Source organism: Hypanus sabinus, unplaced genomic scaffold (assembly GCF_030144855.1).
Source record: "Hypanus sabinus isolate sHypSab1 unplaced genomic scaffold, sHypSab1.hap1 scaffold_827, whole genome shotgun sequence".
NCBI classification, from domain to species: Eukaryota; Metazoa; Chordata; class Chondrichthyes; order Myliobatiformes; family Dasyatidae; genus Hypanus; species Hypanus sabinus.
This window is the reverse complement of record NW_026781680.1, coordinates 33,196-58,510: the sequence shown is the minus strand read 5'-3', so window position 1 is coordinate 58,510 and position 25,315 is coordinate 33,196. Positions and strand designations below refer to the sequence as shown.

At 50.6% G+C, this 25,315-nt stretch overlaps 1 protein-coding gene across 1 annotated transcript; it reads right to left on the bottom strand.

Moving 5' to 3' along the window:
* Nucleotides 1–3,296: 3,296 nt before the first annotated feature.
* On the bottom strand, nucleotides 3,297–9,460 carry rbm8a (RNA binding motif protein 8A). The gene is made up of 6 exons (XM_059962880.1): nucleotides 9,307–9,460; nucleotides 8,595–8,654; nucleotides 6,082–6,159; nucleotides 4,636–4,772; nucleotides 3,907–4,043; nucleotides 3,297–3,522 (listed from the first exon to the last, which is right to left on the bottom strand). The coding sequence occupies exons 1-6, from the start codon at nucleotides 9,371–9,373 to the stop codon at nucleotides 3,477–3,479; spliced, it is 525 nt and encodes a 174-aa protein (XP_059818863.1). The 5' UTR covers nucleotides 9,374–9,460; the 3' UTR covers nucleotides 3,297–3,476.
* Between the last annotated feature and the right edge of the window lie 15,855 nt (nucleotides 9,461–25,315).

Sequence of the window (25,315 nt, the reverse complement as noted above, 5' to 3'; positions counted from 1 at the left end):
TACCCTCTCTAATCCAAGCAGCATCCAGGTAAATCTCCTCTGCACCCTCTCTAATCCAGGCAGCATCCTGGTATATCTCCTCTGTATCCTCTCTGATCCAGGCAGCATACTAGTAAATCTGCTTTGCACCCTCTCTAATCCAGGCAGCATCCTAGTAAATCTCCGCTGCACCCTCTCTAATCCAGGCAGCATCCTGGTAAACCTCCTCTGCACCCTCTCTAATACAGGCAGCATCCTGGTAAATCTCCTCTGTATCCTCTCTAATCCAGGCAGCATCCTAGTAAATCTCCGCTGCACCCTCCCTAATCCAAACAGCATCCTGGTAAACCTCCTCTGCACCCTCTCTAATACAGGCAGCATCCTGGTAAATCTCCTCTGTACCCTCTCTAATCCAGGCAGCATCCTGGTAAACCTGCTCTGCACCCTCTCTAATCCAGGCAGCATCCTGGTAAATCTCCTCTGTAACCTCTCCAATCCAGGCAGCATCCTGGTAAATCTCCTCTGTACCCTCTCTAATCCAGGCAGCATCCTGGTAAATCTCCTCTGTAACCTCTCCAATCCAGGCAGCATCCTGGTAAATCTCCTCTGTACCCTCTCTGATCCAGGCAGCATACTAGTAAATCTCCTTTGCACCCTCTCTAATCCAGGCAGCATCCTAGTAAATCTCCGCTGCACCCTCTCTAATCCAGGCAGCATCCTGGTAAACCTCCTCTGCACCCTCTCTAATACAGGCAGCATCCTGGTAAATCTCCTCTGTATCCTCTCTAATCCAGGCAGCATCCTAGTAAATCTCCGCTGCACCCTCCCTAATCCAAACAGCATCCTGGTAAACCTCCTCTGCACCCTCTCTAATACAGGCAGCATCCTGGTAAATCTCCTCTGTACCCTCTCTAATCCAGGCAGCATCCTGGTAAACCTGCTCTGCACCCTCTCTAATCCAGGCAGCATCCTGGTAAATCTCCTCTGTACCCTCTCTAATCCAGGCAGCATCCTGGTAAATCTCCTCTGTACCCTCTAATCCAGGCAGCATCCTGGTAAATCTCCTCTGCACCCTCTCTAATCCAGGTAGCATCCTAGTAAATCTCCTCAGCACACTCTCTAATCCAGGCAGCATCCTGGTAAACCTCCTCTGTACCCTCTCTAATCCAGGCAGCATCCTGGTAAATCTCCCCTGTAACCTCTCCAATCCAGGCAGCATCCTGGTAAACCTGCTCTGCACCCTCTCTAATCCAGGCAGCATCCTGGTAAATCTCCTCTGTACCCTTTCTAATCCAGGCAGCATCCTGGTAAATCTCCTCTGTACCCTCTCTAATCCAGGCAGCATCCTGGTAAACCTCCTCTGCACCCTCTCTAATCCAGGCAGCATCCTGGTAAATCTGCTCTGTACCCTCTCTAATCCAGGCAGCATCCTGGTAAATCTCCTCTGTACCCTCTCTAATACAGGCAGCATCCTGGTAAATCTCCTCTGTACCCTCTCTAATCCAGGCAGCATCCTGGTAAACCTCCTGTGCACCCTCCCTAAAGCTTCCAGCCCCTTCCTGAGTCAACCAGAACTGAACACAATATTTCAAGGGTGTGGCTTTTCAACCAGATCTCAACACAATACTCCAAGAGCGGTCCAAATGGAGTTTTATGGAGCTGCAATATTACCTTGCAGGTCTTGAACTCAATCCCTGACTAATGACAACTCTATTGACTTGCACGGCAACTTTTGAGGAATCTGTGGATCCCTCTGCTGGGATGTGGGAGCAAACTAGGGCATCCGTACTACTTGCAGAAGTTGAATACCTACAAGGGAGAAGCTTTGCAAGCACAATTCCCATAATCTTCAGGCTTTGGCCAGGCTCATGGGCAGGGTTACATTCCAACATTCCTCTCTGCTGCCATCACGAGGCCACTGTCAGGTTGCAGGAGCAAAACTTCATATTCTGTCTGGGTATTTGAAGTATTTCGGTTCATTTATCATCAACCAATGTATAAATTATACAACCTTGAGAGTTCCTTGCTCACAAAGCACGAAACCCGAAAGAACCCAATTAAAGACAAACAAGAATAAAAATAAAAAGACCAACACTCAATGTGCAAGAGAAAGGAAGAAAAAACAAATCATGCAAACAATCGAAGCAAACAACAGCAACCCAAACCAAAGCTGAGTCCTCAGATCCTAACCCCAGAGCAGTCTGGAGCAGGCCCAAAGCCTCACTTATCAGTTCATTATAGTGCTGGGCCTGGAGCACAGCAGCCGGGGTAGTCTTCATAGCCTCAGTGACCATCACGGAGAACGTGCAAAATTGGCTCTTGTCCCAACCATCAGCCTGTCTTTTCATTCTACCTGGGCCGGCATTGAACATCGTGGAGAGCAAGTGAAATCTGCTCTCGCCTTCGATCGGGGCCGATATTTAAATAGTCTAAACAGTGCATTGAGCCTCACTCTGGAACCCAGACAGCACGGCTGTGATAGGCCCCAGGCCTAGATTTTGTCGCTTGGCCCAAATCCATTCTTAACTTCCTCAAATCAGTTTGGTGCCTAGAGTGAACCAACCTCACACCCCAGCATCGAAATAGTATTTCCTCCACCCAGGCCCTGCCTTCTCCATTTGGCGCCCAGAGAAATCCAACCTCACTCCCAGGCCAGTTCTACAGGCATCGGAAGTCCATCTGCATCAACTCATCCCCCGAACTTGCCTCACCATCACTCGCCCCTTCACTGCTCACAGCGATAATGTAACAATTTACCTCAGAAAAGGTGCTTCAGTGGTTTTTAGTTTGATTTCTTAGCTTTCTGACTAGCAGGAAGCTGTCGCACAGGTTGTGGCACCATCTTAACCGAAAGCCTCCAACCTGATGATATGAATGTCGACTCCTAACTTACGATAATTTCTCCCGCCCCCCCCCCCCCCCCATCCCAGCACTCCTCTTACCCCTTCTTTTCTCACCTCCCTCTGATGCCCCTCTTCCTTCCATGGTCCACTCTCCTCTAACAGATGCTTTCTTCTTTAGCTCTTTATCCCTTCCAACTCTTAGACCCCAGCTTCATTTCATCCACACCCCCCCCCCAATTCCCACCCACCTGAAGCCTGCCAGCTTGTACTCCTTCCCTTCCACCCACCTCCTTATTCTAGCTTCTTTCCCCCGAACCTTCATTTTCAGTCCTGAAGGTCTAGGCCCGATATGTTGACTGTTTATCCCTCTCCAAAGATGCTGCCTGACCTGCTGAGTTCCTCCAGTGTTTTGTGTTTGCTGAGCTTCTTCTGCTCGTTAACCCGCGGTGTGGGAGAGGGTGGAGGCAGACTGGGTCGAGTTTAAATAAAAGATTTATTTCTGAGAAACCACAGCATTGCTTTTGCACGCTGACCCCACTCCTTTCCCCATTCCTCTGACTCCTGGTCCACTACAACTCAGCCTGGACAAAACAGATCACTGGCAGCTCTCCACCACAGGAGTTCCATCCCATCGGATCCCGGTCCACTCCAGGGTCAATGACGCTTCCGATCCGGACTCCGGCTTCTCCTTCGTCCACTCCTACAGACATTGGAACAGAGAGGGGTGATAGATGTTTCCTTATTCAGGAGTTGGAGCGGGGTGGGAATGCAAGGAGGGTCAGAAGAGATGGTGGAGAGACAATGGTGAACCTCTTCACGGAAAGCTGGGGTGAGTAGGGAGGGGGATTGGGGGTGGGTCTGGCTGGTGAAAGGGTTTAGTGTCAAAAGGGGGATGGGGTGGGATTCAGAGCAAGAGCAATGAGGGACACATCTTCCCAGGAAACTGGTGTCAGGAGAGGGGGAAGAGGGAGGCAGGAGAAATGGTGTGGGGTTCAAAGGATGACGGGAAATAGGTTGGAGGGGAGGGACATGGACGGAGACACCACTTGCTAGAAAATGGTCCCACCCTTCAACCGAGACTCACCGTCTCTTGCTCCGGGGGGGCCCTCTGACGAAGCCCCAGTCTACACTAATGGGCTGTCCCGCGAGCTCTGAACCATTTAATCCCTCCATTGCTGCCTGGGCCTCCTTGTACGTCTCGTATTCCACCAGCGCGTAACCCTGGGGGTGGGATTGAGAGACACAAACTTCAGGACCATGGCACCACCTTGTCTCACAGAAATCCCTGTCAATTTGTCTGGCATCACCCTCACCTCACCATCCCCCAACACATGCCTCCCCCTCACCACGATTTTCCAGAATCCAAAGCTCACCCCTTTTCTCCTTATCCCCACCCCACCCTACCAACCACTGTGCGCCCTCCAAACCCACCCACAAGCCAACACCAGCCCTGGTTCCTCACCCGTCCCACCTCCTGGACCTCTTGCCTTCACTCTGCCACCTAGTCTGCCCCAATCCCATCCTTTCAACCCTCCTCACCATCGCCAACCAACTCTCTTCCTGTCCCACACACCCCTTCCCACTTTCATCCATCCCACTTTGAGATCCAGCTCCCTACTTCTTCCCCACATAACCCAACCCCTCATCCCTGACTGGCCCTACATCCCAGTTCCAGCTCTTTACACCTCTTCCTACCATATCACCTCACTTTCCGCATAGCTACACTCCAAAGCCCAACACACGGTCATTCCTCCTGCCCCCAACCTCTACAAAGAGCCCACTCCCACAGCCACACGCTGAGACCACCTCCCACCTTCAGGTAGCCTGTCCGCCGGTCCAGGTTCAAGTGGAGGTTCTTTATTTCGCCGTATTCTGCAAATTTGTCATGGATGTCCTCCTCTGTTGCCTCCTCGTGGACGCCAGTCACAAACAGGATCCAGCCTTCGACCGCTGTGTGGAGGGAGAGAGCGTCAGCTTCACACGCACACCAGGCCTGATAGGCTCAGGCCCTTCGGCCCAATATGTCCCTGCTGACCGTGAATTAGCCACTTACACTAAAGCCATTTACAGCCATATAGCCAAGATATCCATCTGATTGTCCCATTTGTCCGCTATACCTTTAAACCTTGCCAATCCGTGTACCTGTCCGTATCCCTCTAAACCTTTCCTATCCGTGTACCTGTCCGTATCCCTCTAAACCTTTCCTAACCGTGTACCTGTCCGTATCCCTCTAAACCTTTCCTATCCGTGTACCTGTCCGTATCCCTCTAAACCTTTCCTATCCGTGTACCTGTCCATATCCCTCTAAACCTTTCCTATCCACATACCTGTCCATATCCCTCTAAACCTTTCCTATCCATGTACCTGTCCATATCCCTCCAAACCTTTCCAATCCGTGTACCTGTCCATATCCCTCTAAACCTTTCCTATCCACATACCTGTCCATATCCCTCTAAACCTTTCCTATCCGTGTACCTGTCCGTATCCCTCTAAACCTTTCCTATCCGTGTACCTGTCCGTATCCCTCTAAATCTTTCCTATCCCTGTACCTGTCCGTATCCCTCTAAACCTTTCCTATCCGTGTACCTGTTCATGTATGTTTAAGTGTTGTAACTGCACCTGTCTCTGCAGCTTACAGAAAGACTGAATCAACTGTGTCTGATTTATTTTGCTTATATTTTATTTTAGCGGTACAACACGGAATCAGCCCTTCTGGCACCTGCACGGTAAGCTTTCCCTGGCAAAGGGGGCTGAGGGGTGAACTTGTAGAGATTTATCAAAATACGATGGGCATGGAGACAAGATGTATGGTCACAGTTGCTTTCACAGGTTTGGAGAGTCTAAAATGAGAGGGCAGAATTTTAATTTAAGAGTGGGGAGGTTTAAAGGGGTACGTTCATATTACAGAGCATTGTCAGAACATGGAACAGCTACTGGGGCAGGTACAATTACGATATATGTTATGGATTAATTTATGGACGGAAGTCGTTTAGATATGACTCAAATGTAGTCGAGGACTACCTCAGGTCAGCATGCATGTGATGGGCCAAAGGGCCACCTTCCAATCTCTGTCACTTCAAGATTACTGTTCGAATTTAGCTACCCCTTCCATGCGGAAAAGTTTCCACCTTATCTATCACATTCCTCACATTGTATACCCCCTGCCCTTAAACCTCCTCTGTAGTAACCCAGCCCCTGCTAACTGAACCACACTGTCCATGTCTGTCAGCCAGACGAGGAATTGGGTCTCTGTACTCACAGCGTTGGGGACCCGGCTCATCACCATCCTGCTCCACGGAGTCATAGTCCTCACGCAGTCTGGAACGAGCGCCTTCCTCTGTACCGAAAGAGTCACACCGTTAATGGAAACACAGGAGGATCCCAGTCAGCACCCAGAACAAACACAAAGACAACGGCAGGCACCCACGGCTCAACAGCAGAGTGGGAGCATGAGAAGGATGGAAGAGGGCCCGAGGTAGTGGAAAGGATTTGCAAAGTGGTGGGGTGGCATATGCAAAGGGAAGATGGGAGGAAGAGGTGTGTTTGGGAGGCAAGAGCAGGAGGGTGATGTGATTCAGAGACAGAGTGGGGCTTTGGTCTCCATGTGACTCGGCAGACCTTAGCTGAGACTTTGAAAGATGATAGTTTAGTATTAATTGTCACTTGTGCATGGAAACAAGGAAATGCATCACTTGCATCAAGGACCAACACAGTCAGAGGATGTGCTGGGGGTGTCACCAAATGCCCACAACTAACCCTGACGTGTACGTCTTTAGAAGGCAGGAGGAACTGTTAACTTTTCCAGTGAACAGAAGGATTTGAAAGGGAGTACGGTGAGTGAAGAGACACAGGAGAGCAGAGGTTGAGGGTGAGAGGGGAAAGATTTAAATAGAAACTGAGAGGCAATGCATCTCACAGATTGAGGTGATATGGAACAGGCTGCCAAGGGAAGTTGAGGCAGGTACTTATTTCAGAAGCATGCCTTATGAGAATAGGTTGAGTGAACTTGGCCTTTTTTCCTTGGAGTGACAGAGGATGAGAGGTGACCTGATAGAGGTGTATAAGATGATGAGAGGCATTGATCATGTGGATAGTCAGAGGCTTTTTCTCCAGGGCTGAAATGGTTGCCAGAAGAGGACACAGGTTTAAGGTGCTTGGGAGTAGGTACAGAGGAGATGTCAGGGGTAAGTTTTTTATGCAGAGAGTGTTGAGTGCGTGGAATGGGCTGCCAGCAATGGTGGTGGAGGCAGATACAATAGGGTCTTTTAAGAGTCTTTTGGATAGGTACATGGAGCTTAGAAAAATAGAGGGCTCTGGGTAACACTAGTAATTTCTAAGGTAAGGACATGTTTGGCACAACTTGTGGGCCGAAGGGCCTGTATTATGCTGTAGATTTTCTATGTTTTCAAAGATAAGGGAAAGATTAACTTATTTGTCACTTGTAAATTGAAACATAGTTAAACGTTAAAAGCAGCATCCATCATCAAGAACTTGCACAACGCAAGCCATGCTCTCTTCTCACTGCCACCATCAGATAACAGGATCCTCAGGACTCACACCACCAAGTTCAGGAACAGTTACTATCCCTCAACCATCAGTGGGGATAACTTCACTCGCCCGTCACGGAACTGTTCCCACAATCTATAGACTCACTTTCAAAGACGCTTCATCTCACTTCCTTGACATTTGTTGTTATTCACTATTGCTATTATTTTTGTCTTTTACACACTGGTTGTTTGTCCATCCCTTTGGGTGCGGTCTTTCATTGATTCTATTATGGTTTTGGATTCACTGTGCATGCCCGCAAGAAAACAGACCTCAGGGTGGTAACCGCTGACATATGTGTACTTTGATAGCAAATCAACAAGCACAAAGGTAGCTGCAGGTATCTCTCCAATCCACACAATCCTGTGACTTGGAGGCATACTGGCCACTCCTCCACTGCTACGGGTCTAAATGTTGGGACCAGCTTCTCCACAAGATTCCGTGAGGCTCAATGCTACCCTCCTGAGCAGGAGTCTCTCCGCTCCAGAGACCTGGGTTCATTCTCAGCCTCCAGCCCTCTTCCCATGTCGATTTCTCCCAGATGCTCCAGTTTCCACCCACATCCCAAATCAGGCCAACTGGTTGCTGTAAACTGCTTCCTCAGTATATGGGTGAGGTGTGACGATAAAGTGAAAGGATAAACTGGGTGGTTGATGGTCAGCACAAAGCACAAATGAGCCAAAGGGCCTATTTTCCTAGTAGCAGTGAATTTTACAGGAGCACCAGTGACAGCAATCCAACAAGCTGCATCTCCATAGCCAAGCATCGGACCAAAGTCCCTGCAAAGGACTGAGAGCAACTCAGAGGGTCATGGGGTCTCCCTACCATCCATCAAGGACATTGATCAGAAGTGTTGCGTACGTAGGGCCTTTAGTATTATAAAGGATCCCACCCATCCATCCAGCATCCTCTTTGATTTTCCACCATCAGGCAGGAAAACTCCAAAGTATAAAAACAAGATGGGAAACGGTTTCTTCCCTCAGAGCAGTCAGCTTCTGAACTCCCTACCACAACGCATTCGAAGTGTCACTGGTTAATCTGTTCTGTAACCTACAATATTTAATGTAAGCATTTCACTTACTTTATTTGTGTAAATCATTTGCAGATTTTATTCTTACTGTCATAAGTTAATGTGTTATGTACTGTGTTTTACACCCTGGATCGGAGAAATTGTGTCTCCTTTGACAATAAGCTGGATTTGAAAGATATGCAGAACCCACTGCTCACCTGATCCAAAGCCTCGACCCTTCCTCTTCTTTGCCTTCTCCTTCAGTTTGTGGATGCTTTCTGTGGGGGAAAAACACAAGCATCTTAAATACACGCAGACAGGAGGGAGAACGGGGCGTCATCAAAATGACAATTAACTTCTATCAGGTTACTCCTCAGCTTCCGGGATTCAGAGAACAATCTAAGTTCGTCCAGGCGGAATGTTTCTCCCTCGGATAGAAATGTCAAGTACTGAAAGACATGTATTCAGATGGGGAGGGGATAAGCTCAGAGGACATGTCCGGGCCAAGCTTAGCAAATGCCTACAAAAGATGGCTGGAACAGGCTTCAGGATTGGTGGAGAAAGGAGATTCCAGCTGCTTAAGAAGCTGTTGGTGAGACGTGTGCAGGGCATGAAGGGATTAACAAACAAGGAGAGTCAGTGAATGCTTTTTATGTAGATTTTCCAAAGGCCTTTGACGAGGTGCCACACAAGACTGTTAAAGAGGTCAGGTACCCATCACGTTCTGCCCACACACGGTGGATCAAGTGGCCTGTTCCTGAACTGTGCTGTAAGCGATATTTAAAACTATATAAATAATACAGGGCGGTGGGGGGAGGAAGAGGAGTGCGCGGGGACGTAACGGGGACAGATTACCCCGCGGTCCGCAGACGTCGTCCAGGTAACATCACCGGACTTTGCTGGGGGAAGGGGTAGGGAGGAGTCCCTCACCGTCACCCTCATCGTCCATGGCGAAATCCTCGCCGCCCGCCTCATGAAGATCCAGTACGTCCGCCATCTTCCCGCCGCTCAGACCAACTCAACGTCACTTCCACCCAGCCAGGCGCAGGCGCAGAGCCGGCGGGCTGGACCACGGCAGCCGGGGCGGGGCTTCGGGAGGCGGGACCGGGGAGGGCGGGGCTTCGAGAGGCGGGGCCGGGGGGGCTTCGGGAGGCGGGGCCAGGGAGGGCGGGGCTTCGGGAGGCGGGGGCAGGGGAGGGCGGGGCTTCAGGGAAGAGGCGAAACCGGCGTGTGAGGCTGAAACAGAGTGAACGGAAAGTTTGTCGTCGTTGCCATAGCAAAGTGTGTAAATGCCTTAAAAACCAGCATTGGGAAGGGGCAGAGGTTAACGTAAGCAACACACTCAAAATGCTGGAGGAACTCAGCGGGCCAGGCAGCATCTATAGAAAAAGAACAAACAGTCGACGTTTCGGGCCGAGACCCTTCATCAGGACGGGAGAAAAATGATGAGAAGTCAGAGTTTGGAGGAGGAGGGAGGGGAGGAAGAAGTGGTAGGTGAAACCGGCAGAGGTGGAGGAGTGAGGGAAAGAGTTGGGAAGCTGATTGGTGAAGGAGATAAGGAGCTGGAGGAAGGAGAGGATAGAAGGCTGTGGAAGAAACAGAAGGGGGAGGAGCACCAGAAGGAGGTGATGGGCAGATAGGAAGCTGGGGTGAGAGAGGGAAATGGGAATGGGCAATGGTGAAGGAGAGGGCAGAGGACAATTACCAGAAGTTCGAGAAATCGATGTTCATGCCAACAGGTTGGAGGCTACCCAGATGTTGCTCCTCCAACCTGAGTGTGGCCTCATCACGACCGTAGGCTGACATGTCGGAATGGGAGTGGGAAGTAGAACTGAAATGGGTGGCCACAGGGAGATCCCACTCCTTCTTGCGGGTGACGTGTAGGTGCTCTGTGAAGTGGTCTATGTCGGGTCTCGCCAATATACAGGAGGTCAAAATAGGATCACCAGATACAGTAGATCACAGGTGAGGTGCCGCCTCACCTGAAAGGACTGTTTGGAGCCCTGAGTGTTAATGAGGGAGGAGGCTAGCGGTAGGTGAAGCACTTGTTCCACTTCCAGGGTTAAGCACCAGAAGGGAGATCAGTGTGGAGGGAGATCAGTGTGGAGGGAGCGATCCCTGTGGAAAGCAGAGTGGGGGGAGATCAGTGTGGAGGGAGATCAGTGTGGAGGGAGCGATCCCTGTGGAAAGCAGAGTGGGGGGAGATCAGTGTGGAGGGAGATCAGTGTGGAGGGAGTGATCCCTGTGGAGGGAGATCAGTGTGGAAGGAGATCCCTGTGGAGGGAGTGATCCCTGTGGAGGGAGATCAGTGTGGGGGGAGATCAGTGTGGAGGGAGCGATCCCTGTGGAGGGAGATCAGTGTGGAGGGAGTGATCCCTGTGGAGGGAGTGATCCCTGTGGAGGGAGATCAGTGTGGAGGGAGTGATCCCTGTGGAGGGAGATCAGTGTGGAGGGAGCGATCCCTGTGGAAAGCAGAGAGTGGGGGGGAGATCAGTGTGGAGGGAGCGATCCCTGTGGAAAGCAAAGAGTGGGGGGAGATCAGTGTGGAGGGAGTGATCCCTGTGGAGGGAGTGATCCCTGTGGAGGGAGATCAGTGTGGAGGGAGTGATCCCTGTGGAGGGAGTGATCCCTGTGGAGGGAGTGATCCCTGTGGAGGGAGATCAGTGTGGAGGGAGTGATCCCTGTGGAGGGAGATCAGTGTGGAGGGAGTGATCCCTGTGGAGGGAGATCAGTGTGGAGGGAGCGATCCCTGTGGAAAGCAGAGAGTGGGGGGAGATCAGTGTGGAGGGAGCGATCCCTGTGGAAAGCAGAGAGTGGGGGGAGATCAGTGTGGAGGGAGCGATCCCTGTGGAAAGCAGAGAGTGGGGGGAGATCAGTGTGGAGGGAGCGATCCCTGTGGAAAGCAGAGAGTGGGGGGAGATCAGTGTGGAGGGAGCGATCCCTGTGGAAAGCAAAGAGTGGGGGGAGATCAGTGTGGAGGGAGCGATCCCTGTGGAAAGCAGAGAGTGGGGGGAGATCAGTGTGGAGGGAGCGATCCCTGTGGAAAACAGAGAGTGGGGGGAGATCAGTGTGGAGGGAGCGATCCCTGTGGAAAGCAGAGAGTGGGGGGAGATCAGTGTGGAGGGAGCGATCCCTGTGGAAAGCAGAGAGTGGGGGGGAGATCAGTGTGGAGGGAGCGATCCCTGTGGAAAGCAGAGAGTGGGGGGGAGATCAGTGTGGAGGGAGCGATCCCTGTGGAAAGCAGAGAGTGGGGGGAGATCAGTGTGGAGGGAGCGATCCCTGTGGAAAGCAGAGAGTGGGGGGAGATCAGTGTGGAGGGAGCGATCCCTGTGGAAAGCAAAGAGTGGGGGGAGATCAGTGTGGAGGGAGCGATCCCTGTGGAAAGCAAAGAGTGGGGGGAGATCAGTGTGGAGGGAGCGATCCCTGTGGAAAGCAGAGAGTGGGGGGAGATCAGTGTGGAGGGAGCGATCCCTGTGGAAAGCAAAGAGTGGGGGGAGATCAGTGTGGAGGGAGCGATCCCTGTGGAAAGCAAAGAGTGGGGGGAGATCAGTGTGGAGGGAGCGATCCCTGTGGAAAGCAGAGAGTGGGGGGAGGGAAAGATGCGCTTGGTGATGGGATCCCGTTGGAGATGGGGGGAAGTTATGGAGAATTACATGCTGGACACAGAGGTGAGCACAAGATGAACCCAAGTGGGGTGGTGGGCAGATAGGGTGAGGGCAAAATGGAAGAGATTCAGATGAGGGCAGCGTTGATAGAGGAAGTAAAGCCCCTTTCTTTGAACACTTGACTGTCTGTCCAGGTGGACCCATTGTTTCTGCTTTTCCTGCCCCACCAAACTCATATCTGCATACCTCGACTCAGTTTTATCCCACCTCCTCCCTACGTCTGTGACACTTCACACGCTGTGGATCTTTTCAGCCCTGATCACCTCATTTTCACCATTGACATCCAGTCCCCATACACCTCATCTCCCATCCGGGGGGTCTCACAGCTCTCTGCTTCTTTCTAGATAACAAACCCAACTGTTCCTCTTCACCACCACTCTCCTCCGCCTGGCACAACAGGTCCTCACTCTCAATCATTTCCCCTTCAGCTCCTCCCACTTCCTTCAAACTAAAAGGTTTAGCCATGGGCACTCGCTTGTGTCCCAGCTATGGCTGTCTCTTTGTTGGCTACGTGAAACAGTCTATGTTCTCCAAGCCTACTCCGGTATCACTCCCCAACTTTTCCTACGCTACGTCAACAATTGCACTGGGGTTGCTTCCTGCACCCATGCTGAGTCATCAACTTAATCAACTTTGCCTCCAACTTCCACCCTTCCCTCAAATGTACCTGGCCCATTTCCGAAGCCTCTCTCCCCTTTCTCTGTCTCTATCTCTGGAGGCTGTTTATCTACTGATATCTTTTAGAAACCCACTGATTCCCACAGCTACCTGGACCATACCTCTTCCCACCCTGTCACTTGTAAAAATGCTACCCCCCCCCCCTCAATTCCTCCCTTTGCTGCAACTACTCTCAGGTGAGGTTTTTCGTTCAGGAACTAATAAAATGTCCTCCTTCTTCAAAGAAAAAGGCTTTCTTTCCTCCACCATCAACACTGTCCTCATTGTGCACATCTGCCCTCACCCCATACCAGGGATATGTCTTGTCCTTGCCTACCATCTCAACAGCCTCCACGTATAGTGCATAATTCTCCGTAACTTCTGCCATCTCTGGTGTGTTCTCATCACCTAGCACATCTTTCCTTCCCTCCCCCCCCACTTTATGCTTTTCGCAGGGATGTTATTCCTTCCTACTGATCTCCCTCCTGGCACTTATCCCTGCAAGAGGAACATGTGCCACACCTCCTCCCTCGCTCTTATTCAGGGCCCAAACAGTCCACAGCAGATGTCATTTCATTGGCTCCTCACTAAAACTTGGAACATCGGGACAGCAAAAATACACACACCATGATGCTCTTTATCAATACTATCATCCCTTCAAAGCTAATCAATAAGCTTCAAGACCTTGGCCTCAATACCTTCTTGAACAATTGGATCCTCGATATCCTCACTTGCAGGCCCCAGTCAGTTTGGGTTGGTAAGAACCGTCTCCGTCAGCATCAGTGCACCACAATGGGGGCTCCCTCATCTATTTATGAATGTGAGGCTAAGCACAGCTCCAGTGTCATATCTAAGTTTGGTGCTGACACCACTGTTGTTAGCCGAATCAAAGGTGGTGGGAGGGTGTGGAGTCTCTCACTCAGTGTCAGCAAGGCCGAGGAGCTGATTATTGATTTCAGGAGAGGAAACCGGAGGTCCATGAGCCTGACCTCATCGGGGGATCAGAGGTGGAGAAGGTCAGCAACTTTAAATTCCTCGGTGTTATCACTTCAGAGGACCTGTCCTGGACCCAGCACGTAAGTACACTTATGATAGAAGCACAGTAGTGCCTTCACTTCTTAGAATTTCGCAAAGATTCAGCAAAACTTTGGCCAACTTCTACGGATTTGTGGTGGAGACGTGCATTGGTCGTATCATGGCCTGGTCTGGAAACACCAATGCCCTTGATTGGAAATTGCTGTAAAAAGCAGCGGGTATGACCTGTCCACGACAGGTAAAGCCTCCCCACTGTTGAGCATATCTTCATGGAGTGCTGATGCGGGAAAGTAGCATCCATCATCAGGGACCTCCACCACCCAGGCCGTGCTCTCTTCTCACTGCTGCCATCAAGGAGGCGGTACAGAAGCCTCAGGACCCACACCACCAGGTTCAGGAACAGTTATTACCCCTCGACTATCAGGCTATCGAACCAGAGGGGAGAACTTCACTCACCCCATCACTGAACTGTTCCCACAACCTGTGGACTCACTGTTAAGGACCCTTCATCTCATGTTCTCCATATTTATTGTTTGTTTGTTTGTTTATTTATTTATTTTTCTACTTTTGTATTTGCTCATTTGTCCTTCAAACATTATTTTTGTCCATCCGGCTGAATGCAGTCTTTCATTGATCCTTGGATTTACTGTGAATGCCAGCAAGAAAGTGAATCTCAGGGTTGTATATGGTGACATAGATGTACTTGGATAATAAATTCACTTTGTGTCTTTAGTGACGTACCAGATTTCAAACTCCTTCATCGATTAGCATGGAATTGTCACTCTGCATGTGAGTCGGCATTGTGCAGACGTACTGGACCTCTCGCGTTTCACTTGGTTGCCGGACCTGAACGCCACTGACCCGGCTCTCGGCAGATGCCGTTCATTCAGAAAGACTCTGAACTATTTTGTGACATTGTTCACAACTCTTTTAAAAATGTCCATGACAACCATCGTTCAGATCCTCTGACGAGTCTTTGACCACAGCCCCCAGTCCACTGACTCAAAATAATCCCGTAGCCGCTCCTCTGCCTCCTGCAACCACCCCTTTGTTGTCCTGATGTCTGGGGCTTTGCTCTCAGCCTCTGCCTGAGTGCAGGTAGGAGGACAGCCAAGTGATCCAATTTTCCCAAATGCGGCCCGAGCATGGAATGATAGGCATTCCCTATCTTAGTATCACAGTGGCCATGTGGGTTGGGACCCCCGCTGCTGCAGGTTGATAACTGGGCAGAGATTTCTTCAAACAAGCCTGACTGAAGTCTCCAATGTCTCAGGGTGGGCTCTTTCTTATTTAATGATAGCAACGTTCAGAATCTCAGGTATCTGATTAACATTGCCTTTTGGTGGTGTGTAAACTGCGATCACGATCACGGAGGAGAACTCGCTTAGCAGGTAGACCAATCGGTCCTGACTCGGTCAGTGTTCCAGGTTGGGGGAACAAGACCAAAACTGTTGTGTCCGAGCAGTGAGCTTACCACGAAACACAGACTCTTCCAAGTACAGAGGAGAGGAGAGCATCACTGTCCGGTGTGGAGGCTCCAACGCTCAGGATCGCAGGAGGCTGCAGATTCAGCCAGCTCCATCACTACCATGGAGGGTGCCTTCAATAGGCAGTGCCTCAAGAGGCTGCAGATTCAGCCAGCTCCATCACTACCATGGAGGGTGCCTTCAATAGGCAGTGCCTCAAGAGGCTGCAGATTCAGCCAGCTCCATCACTACCATGGAGGGTGCCTTCAATAGGCAGTGCCTCAAGAGGCTGCAGATTCAGCCAGCTCCATCACTACCATGGAGGGTGCCTTCAATAGGCAGTGCCTCAAGAGGCTGCAGATTCAGCCAGCTCCATCACTACCATGGAGGGTGCCTTCAATAGGCAGTGCCTCAAGAGGCTGCAGATTCAGCCAGCTCCATCACTACCATGGAGGGTGCCTCAAGAGGGCAGCGTCCACAAAGAGACACGGCCTCTTCTTGTAACCAGCATCAGGGCACCCGAAGAATCACACCCAACGATTCAGAAGAAGCTTCTTCCCTTCTAAAAGCTTCTGCTACCCCTCCCTGCCAGTCCCAATGAAAGCTTTTTGTTCTCACCCCCATAGATGCTGCCTGACCTGCTGAGTTACTCCAGACTTTGTGTGAGTGGTGCTCAAAATGTCCAGCATCTGCAGCATCTCTTGTGTTTATCCCTTGTGTTTTTTTTTGACTATTTGTTTATTTTGGAATTTATAGTAATGTGATATCTTTGCACTGCAATGTTACTGCAAATCAACAAATTTCACATCAGATAGTGATAACGGAGCGGATTCTGATTCTGAGTTTGTGAGTGAGAAGACAATAGACCAACTTCAGTCAGACGGCGTGAACTTTTGCAGACTGGGTTGCACCCTGGAGTTCTCCTGCTGTTGGAAAATACGGCCATGTGCACAAAGCCTCAAGTCATTGGGTATATTTAAAGGAGAGGTTGATAGGCTCTTGATTAGTCGGGGTATCAAAGTTTATGCAGAGAAGGCAGGAGAAAGGGGTTGAGAGGGGTAATAAATTAGCCATGGTGAAATGGCAGAGCAGACTCGATGAGCTGAATGCCCATTTCTGCTCCTATGTCCTATGCCTTAAAATCTTTCATCTGAACTAGTTTGGGTTCCAAGCACTCAGCAGATCATAGCCGTATGTCATCCTCGAACGATTCCTTTTAAGATACTCCTTTATTCTTTATAATTGTTAAATGTTGCTTTTTGCTGCATGTTATGCCCTGACCAACACACAGCAAATTCTGAATACACGTAAACGTACACTCAGTGGCCACTTTATTATGTACTCCTGCCCGTTAATGCATATATCTAATCAGCCAATCAGATGGCAGGAACTCAGTGCATAAAAGCATGCAGACATGGTCAAGAGGTTCATTTGTTGTTCAGCCCAAACTTCAGAATGGGGAAGAAATGTGACCTAACCAACTTTGACCTTGGAATGATTGTTGGTGCCAGATGGGGTGGTTTGAGTATTTCAGAAACTACTGACCTCCTGGGATTTTCACACACAGCAGTCTGTTGTTTACCGAGATTGGTGCAAAAAAAAAATCATGAGAAAATGTGATTCTTGATCCTTGTTGGAGGGAAAGTCAGGACTTGCTTCTGTCACTTGAGAAATTTAACATTCAGTAATACACAAGCTTTAAATATCATCTGTCAGATCGCAACTTGAGATGTCAGCAGTCCATCTCCCCTCAGCTGCTTTCCTCCAACTAAGGAAAGTTAAGCTGCAAGCGACTCTGTTTCCCTCTGGAGATGCCTGAGTTCCTCCAGATCCCGGCATCCATGGTCTCATGTCTGTAATTCAACTGAAACGTGGAGTGTAGATTGTGTTGAAATAGAGCTCAGCAGGGCAGTGAAATAACACTGTTGCAAATGGGTGGAGGTCTGTGACAAATGGTGTCCTGTAGGATTCCATACTGCTGTCAGTAAACACACGAGATTCTCTAACACACACACAAAACACGGGAGGAACTCAGCAGGTCAGGCAACATCTCGGACGGGAATAAAGAGTCAATACTTTGGGGCTGTGACCCTTCATCAGAAGTGTGTGTTACTCTGCATTTAGTGATATATCAAAGTTCAAAATAACTTTATTATTAAATTATACTATCTTGCAGGCATTCACAGGAAAAATAAAGACATACAATTGAATCTACAAAAAACACAAAGACTGACAAACACCAATGTGCAGAAGGAGACAAACTGTGCAGATAAAACATGAGTTGTAAAGAGTCCCTGGAAGAGAGTCAGCTGGTGAGTGAAGTAATTCCTGGTGGTTGAAAGTGACTACGCAGGTTAATAGAGTGGACAAGAAGGTTGCCTTTATCAGCTGAGGCAGATAGTTACATTGCAACTTTATCAAACTCTGGTCAGGCTGCACTTAAAGCACGGCAGTCCTGATTGTCCCATTACAGGAAGGGTGGGGAGGCTTTGCAGAGGGTGCAGAAAAGATTCGTCGGGATGCTGCCTGGATGAGAGAGTGCGAGATAGCAAGAGGGGTTGGACAAACCTGGGCTGTTTTCTCTGGAGCGTCAGAGGCTTAGGGGAGAACAGACATAAGTCTGAACATTTATGAAAGGCACAGACAGACAGCTGATATCTTTCTCCCAGGGTAGAAAGGTCAAAAATCAGAGGGCATGCACTTAAGGTGTAGGTGGGTGAGTAGTAGTTGTGCAGGCCAAGTATTTTTTCCCACAGAGGGTGGTGGGTACTTGGAATGTGCTGCCAGGGGTGGTGGTGGAGGCAGATATGATCGAGGACTCTACGATACGTGAACGTGCAGAGAGTTAATTTGGATTGGGATTTAATCACTAATCAGTTCAGCACACGTACCTGTGCTGTTTTAAAATAAAAATAACTGAAACATGAGCAGCTTATCCTCTCCATAGATGTTGTCTGACTTGCTGAGTTTCTCCAGCATTTTGTGTATGTAGTTCAACATTACCAGCGTCTGCAGAATCCCTTCTGTCTAAAAGCAGGACGGTGTTGAGAGTGACTTCTGTAAGACTAACCAGTCTGCTGCACACAGCAAGGATGTTTAGTTCAGTGGGTTAAAACATGCCAAACCTATGGGTTTGATCCCCTTACGGGCCAATGTACAGCCTGCCAGATTCTGACCAAAGCCACAATCACCCCACACTGACCGTCAGCAGACGACTGACCAAAGCCACAATCACCCCCACACTGACCGTCAGCAGATGACTGACCAAAGCCACAATCCCCCCACACTGACCGTCAGCAGACGACTGACCAAAGCCACAATCCCCCCACACTGACCGTCAGCAGACGACTGACCAAAGCCACAATCACCCCACACTGACCGTCAGCAGACGACTGACCAAAGCCACAATCCCCCCACACTGACCGTCAGCAGACGACTGACCAAAGCCACAATCACCCCACACTGACCGTCAGCAGACGACTGACCAAAGCCAAATCCCCCCACACTGACCGTCAGCAGACGACTGACCAAAGCCACAATCCCCCCACACTGACCGTCAGCACACGACTGACCAAAGCCACAATCCCCCCACACTGACCGTCAGCAGACGACTGACCAAAGCCACAATCCCCCCAGACTGACCGTCAGCAGACGACTGACCAAAGCCACAATCACCCCACACTGACCGTCAGCAGACGACTGACCAAAGCCACAATCCCCCCACACTGACCGTCAGCAGACGACTGACCAAAGCCACAATCCCCCCAGACTGACCGTCAGCAGACGACTAACCAAAGCCACAATCCCCCCAGACTGACCGTCAGCAGACGACTGACCAAAGCCCCAATCCCCCCACACTGACCGTCAGCAGACGATTGACCAAAGCCACAATCCCCCCAGACTGACCGTCAGTAGACGACTGACCAAAGCCACAATCCCCCCAGACTGACCGTCAGCAGACGACTGACCAAAGCCACAATCCCCCCCACACTGACCGTCAGCAGACGACTGACCAAAGCCACAATCCCCCCAGACTGACCGTCAGCAGACGACTGACCAAAGCCACAATCCCCCCCACACTGACCGTCAGCAGACGACTGACCAAAGCCACAATCACCCCACACTGACCGTCAGCAGACGACTGACCAAAGCCACAATCCCCCCAGACTGACCGTCAGCAGACGACTGACCAAAGCCACAATCCCCCCCACACTGACCGTCAGCAGACGACTGACCAAAGCCACAATCACCCCACACTGACCGTCAGCAGACGACTGACCAAAGCCACAATCCCCCCAGACTGACCGTCAGCAGACGACTGACCAAAGCCACAATCCCCCCCACACTGACCGTCAGCAGACGACTGACCAAAGCCACAATCACCCCACACTGACCGTCAGCAGACAACTGACCAAAGCCACAATCCCCCCAGAATGACCGTCAGCAGACGACTGACCAAAGCCACAATTCCCCCAGACTGACCGTCAGCAGATGACTGACCAAAGCCACAATCCCCCCAGACTGACCGTCGTCGTTTCAGGCCGGAACCCTTCATCAGGACTGGAAAGTAAGACACAAGAAGCCAGAATAGAAGTGTGCTGGCAGGTGATAGATGAAAGAGCTGCTCCTATCCCAGCTGGTTCGACTCGGTGACAGCATTGGCTTGTGTGAGACTCTCCAGGAGACCAACGGACGAACTCATCGTCTCCCAGACCAGCTCATCGTGACCGTTGCACTGCACTGCCCTTTCTCTGTAACTGGAGCACTCTATTCTGCATGCTGTCCTGTTTTCACTTCCTCGATGTGCTGGTTACCCGTGTGAGTGTCTGGCCTTTCACCACATCGCAGTACACGTGACGGTAATGAACCATTGGACTTCTCAGTTCCAGGCAGCTCTCCAATGTTCCTTTCCCACTCACACCGGTCTATTTCCCCTTGTTCTGTCCTCCCTCCCCCACCCGTCATTACCCAGACAGATCACCCTCCCTCACCTCCCAGACCCCGTGCCACTGCTCCTCCTCAACTGTCTCCCCTCGACACTCCGGCCTCCACTGCCGGGTCTGGATCCGAAACTGGGAGCTCAGCCTCCGCCGTTTAACTTCTGCTCCAGAGGTATTCGTGTTACCCACGCAACCTTGGCACCTCCACCAATCGCAGACCTTCCCCCCCTGGTCTCTCCAGTTCTCGCCCCTCCCTGCAACAGAACACTAGCTAGTCTCCTCGGGTACCAATCTCTGATGAAGTCCCTCAGCAAAACGCTGAATCCTTTCGCTGCCCGACCGGCCGGGCGTTTCCAGCACCCGCTGCCTTTCGGCTGCAAGTCACGCTAGGTAGGCGCACCCACAGATGTTGCTACGACTGATTGTCAGGCCCAAACATCTGGGGAGACGGGAACACAAGCGGGCAGTTGAGCAGATGGTTTTGCAACAGGAGTGTGAAAACTTTGAGATTCTGTGGAGTTGTTAGTGGGGGCTGACAATTGTGGTCTTGGTCAGAAATGGCCGTAGAGCAACCAAACCCTCACCCTTGATGTTATTAACACCATGTTCCAACCAACCGAGCTAACCAATCTCATTGAAAACATGTCATACACTTGTCACGTTCATGGAAGCCTCCCTGCACATCATAGCAATCCAATTACTCAACTCAGTTCACACCACACAGACCAAACCCTCCCCATCCCCACGTCTGTGTTACCCAGACCAAACCCTCCCCATCCCCACGTCCGTGTTACCCAGACCAAACCCTCCCCTATCCCCATGTCCGTGTTACCCAGACCAAACCCTCCCCTATCCCCACGTCCGTGTTACCCAGACCAAACCCTTCCCTACCCCCACGTCCGTGTTACCCAGACCAAACCCTCCCCATCCCCACGTCCATGTTACCCAGACCAAACCCTCCCCTACCCCCTCGTCCGTGTTACCCAGACCAAACCCTCCCCTACCCCCTCGTCCGTGTTACCCAGACCAAACCCTCCCCATCCCCACGTCCATGTTACCCAGACCAAACCCTCCCCATCCCCACGTCCGTGTTACCCAGACCAAACCCTCCCCTACCCCCACGTCCGTGTTACCCAGACCAAACCCTCCCCTATCCCCACGTCCGTGTTACCCAGACCAAACCCTTCCCTACCCCCACGTCCGTGTTACCCAGACCAAACCCTCCCCTACCAAACCCTCCCCTACCCCCACGTCCATGTTACCCAGACCAAACCCTCCCCATCCCCACGTCCATGTTACCCAGACCAAACCCTTCCCTACCCCCACGTCCGTGTTACCCAGACCAAACCCTCCCCATCCCCACGTCCATGTTACCCAGACCAAACCCTTCCCTACCCCCACGTCCGTGATACCCAGACCAAACCCTCCCCTACCCCCTCGTCCGTGTTACCCAGACCAAACCCTCCCCTACCCCCATGTCCGTGTTACCCAGACCAAACCCTCCCCTACCCCCACATCCGTGTTACCCAGACCAAACCCTCCCCATCCCCACGTCCGTGTTACCCAGACCAAACCCTCCCCATCCCCACGTCCGTGTTACCCAGACCAAACCCTCCCCTACCCCCACGTCCGTGTTACCCAGACCAAACCCTCCCCATCCCCACGTCTGTGTTACCCAGACCAAACCCTCCCCATCCCCACGTCCGTGTTACCCAGACCAAACCCTCCCCATCCCCACGTCCGTGTTACCCAGACCAAACACTCCCCTACCCCCTCGTCCATGTTACCCAGACCAAACCCTCCCCTACCCCCTCGTCCGTGTTACCCAGACCAAACCCTTCCTATCCCCACATCCGTGTTACCCAGACCAAACCCTTCCCTACCCCCACGTCCGTGTTACCCAGACCAAACCCTCCCCTACCGCCACATCCGTTTAGCTGAGGGTTATGTGTCTTCATGTCCACCTGCAGCAGTGAGTTCTGGAGATCCGGATAAACAAGGGGAGAAGAGCAATGGGGCTGGGGGGGGGGGAATGGTCGCTCCCCTAGATGCCAGAAGAGGTGGATGGGCCAAACGTCCTCATCGTGTGTGGTTATGTCGTCGAGGCCGCGGTATGAACAGTGTGAACGGTCGACCTCACCACTGTCCTGTCAGCCGTTTGTGTGTGGTTGGGTGTCTCAGTGTCCTGTGTGCTTCTGTCCTGCTGTTACAGACTACTGGACGGTCAGATGGACTCACTACCTAACTTTGTTTTGTACTTTATCGCCTGGCTGCACTGCACTCTGGAACCGTTACACTTTGTTCAATATTCTGTTACTGCCTTGACAGACGGACGGACGGATGGGATGAAATGATCTGTCTGGATGGGATGCAAAACAAAGTTTTCTCAGTTCCTCGGTACTTTAACGGTACATGTGACAATAATAAACCTTTAATGACCATTACCTCTTTCCCAGTGGACCCCAAGTCTTGGCATCCGTGGTCTTCAAGCACTCTTTACTCCCCCAGAGGTCATGCATTGAAGGTGATGGGGGAAGTGAGGGGTATGAGTGGTGGATGCCTGGAATGGTGGCAAGAGCATCAGAGGCTTTTAAGAGATGTTTGGATGTGAGGAGGATGGAGGGATACGGACATGGTGTAAGTAGGAGGGATTAGTGTTTGGGTGTTTTTGATTTGCTTTTTAGCTGGTATAGCACAGACACTGTGGGCTGAATGGCCTGTTCCTGTGCTGTACTAAATGTGTGTTCTAAATGCCCAAAAGTGGTATTGGTACATGGAGGCAGGGAAAAATGATTATAGACCAGAATTGAATTTCCTTAAAAGATGCAATGAATGTCAAAGTTCGAATTAAATTTATCATGAAAGTCAAAGCATGTCTCTGTCACCATTTCCTCTGAAATAGGGTTTCTTCTTTTTGTTAACTAGCAGGAATGTTAATTTACTGATAACGAGAATGGCGGGGACATCATACAGCATCCACACCAGCTGATTACCCAGTGTGGTGGGGCCGAAGGCTGCTCCCCCTATACGAGATTAAGCTGAGCGAGCCAGGGGGTTACACTTAAAAGATGCAATGAATGTCAAAGTTCAAATTAAATTTATCATGAAAGTCAAAGCATGTCTCTGTCACCATTTCCTCTGAAATTCATTTTCTTGCAGGCATTCACAGGAGAACCGAGAAATACAACAGAATCAATGGAAAACTAGACACAAAGACTGACAAACAACCAATGTGCAAAAGACAAAGTGTGCACATACCAAAAATAAATCAAATAATACTAACAATAATAAATGCATAAATAAACAATACTGAGGACATGAGTTGCAGAGTCCTTAAAAATGAGTCCATAGGTTGTGGAATCAGTTCAGTGTTAAGGTGAGTGAAGTTATCCATGTTGATTCAGGAGCCTGATAGTTGCAAGGTGATAACTGTTCCTGAACCTGGTGGTGTGGGACCTGAGGCTCCTGTACCTCCTTCCTGATGTTTGAGGGGTGATAACTGTTCCTGAACCTGGTGGTGTGGGACCTGAGGCTCCTGTACCTCCTTCCTGATGGTTGAGGGGTGATAACTGTTCCTGAACCTGGTGGTGTGGGACCTGAGGCTCCTGTACCTCCTTCCTGATGTTTGAGGGGTGATAACTGTTCCTGAACCTGGTGGTGTGGGACCTGAGGCTCCTGTACCTCCTTCCTGATGGTTGAGGGGTGATAACTGTTCCTGAACCTGGTGGTGTGGGACCTGAGGCTCCTGTACCTCCTTCCTGATGGTTGAGGGGTGATAACTGTTCCTGAACCTGGTGGTGTGGGACCTGAGGCTCCTGTACCTCCTTCCTGATGTTTGAGGGGTGATAACTGTTCCTGAACCTGGTGGTGTGGGACCTGAGGCTCCTGTACCTCCTTCCTGATGGTTGAGGGGTGATAACTGTTCCTGAACCTGGTGGTGTGGGACCTGAGGCTCCTGTACCTCCTTCCTGATGTTTGAGGGGTAATAACTGTTCCTGAACCAGGTGGTGTGGCACCTGAGGCTCCTGTACCTCCTTCCTGATGTTTGAGGGGTAATAACTGTTCCTGAACCAGGTGGTGTGGCACCTGAGGCTCCTGTACCTCCTTCCTGATGTTTGAGGGGTGATAACTGTTCCTGAACCTGGTGGTGTGGGACCTGAGGCTCCTGTACCTCCTTCCCAATGACAGCAGCATGAAGAGAGCCTGGTCTGGGTCCTTGAAGATGGACACTGCTTTCCTGTGACAGCACTTCCTTTCGATGTGCTCAGTGGTGGGGAGGGCTTGACCGGAACTTCACCACAACAGCCCTGGATGAAACACAGCCTGACGATCACCCATTCAGTGTCAGGGACTGGTTGCTGGTGAAAACTGTCTGCTGGAGGAACTGAGTGGTTGAGCAGCACCTGTGTCGGGAGGGTGGGTGGAATAAACTGTCGATGTTTCAGGTTGGGAATGAGAGCGGGGAGGGGAGGGGAGAGTTCCACATTCCCGTCCCTTCTGCCAGTGCTGTTCCACCCCCCCACCCCCCCCCCCCCCCCCGAGTTCTTCCAGCAGATGGTCTGTTTCACTCCAGATTCAAGTTGAAGTTTCTTGCCATGGGCACACATACCCCTCATGTAAATGATATGTAACAGTTTCTTCCGCCAAGCCATCAGACCATCAGACTCCTCAGTACCCAGAGCCTGGACTGGCACCAATTAACTGCCCTCGACTGTGCCTATTGTCTTGTTTATCATTTATCGTAATGCCTGCACTGTTTTGTGCACTTTATGTAGTCCTGGGTAGGTCTGTAGGCTAGTGTAGTTTTTTTTATGTGTTGTTTTTACAGACAGACAGACATACTTTATTGATCCCGAGGGAAATTGGGTTTCATTACAGCCGCACCAACCAAGAATAGTGAAGAAATATAGCAATATAAACCATAAATAATTAAATAATAAGTTAGTCATGCCAAGTAAGTAGTTTTATGTAGTTCAGTGTAGTTTTTGTACTGTTTCATGTCGCACCATGGTCCTGAAAAGTATTGTCTCGTTTTTACTGTGTACTGTACCAGCAGTTGTGGCCGAAATAATAAAAAGTGACTTGATTTGAAAGTTAGCTGTCTGTAGCAGCAGACAGTACATTGCAAACATGTTAACATAACTTACACCACAGAAAAATACAGAACAGCACTAGC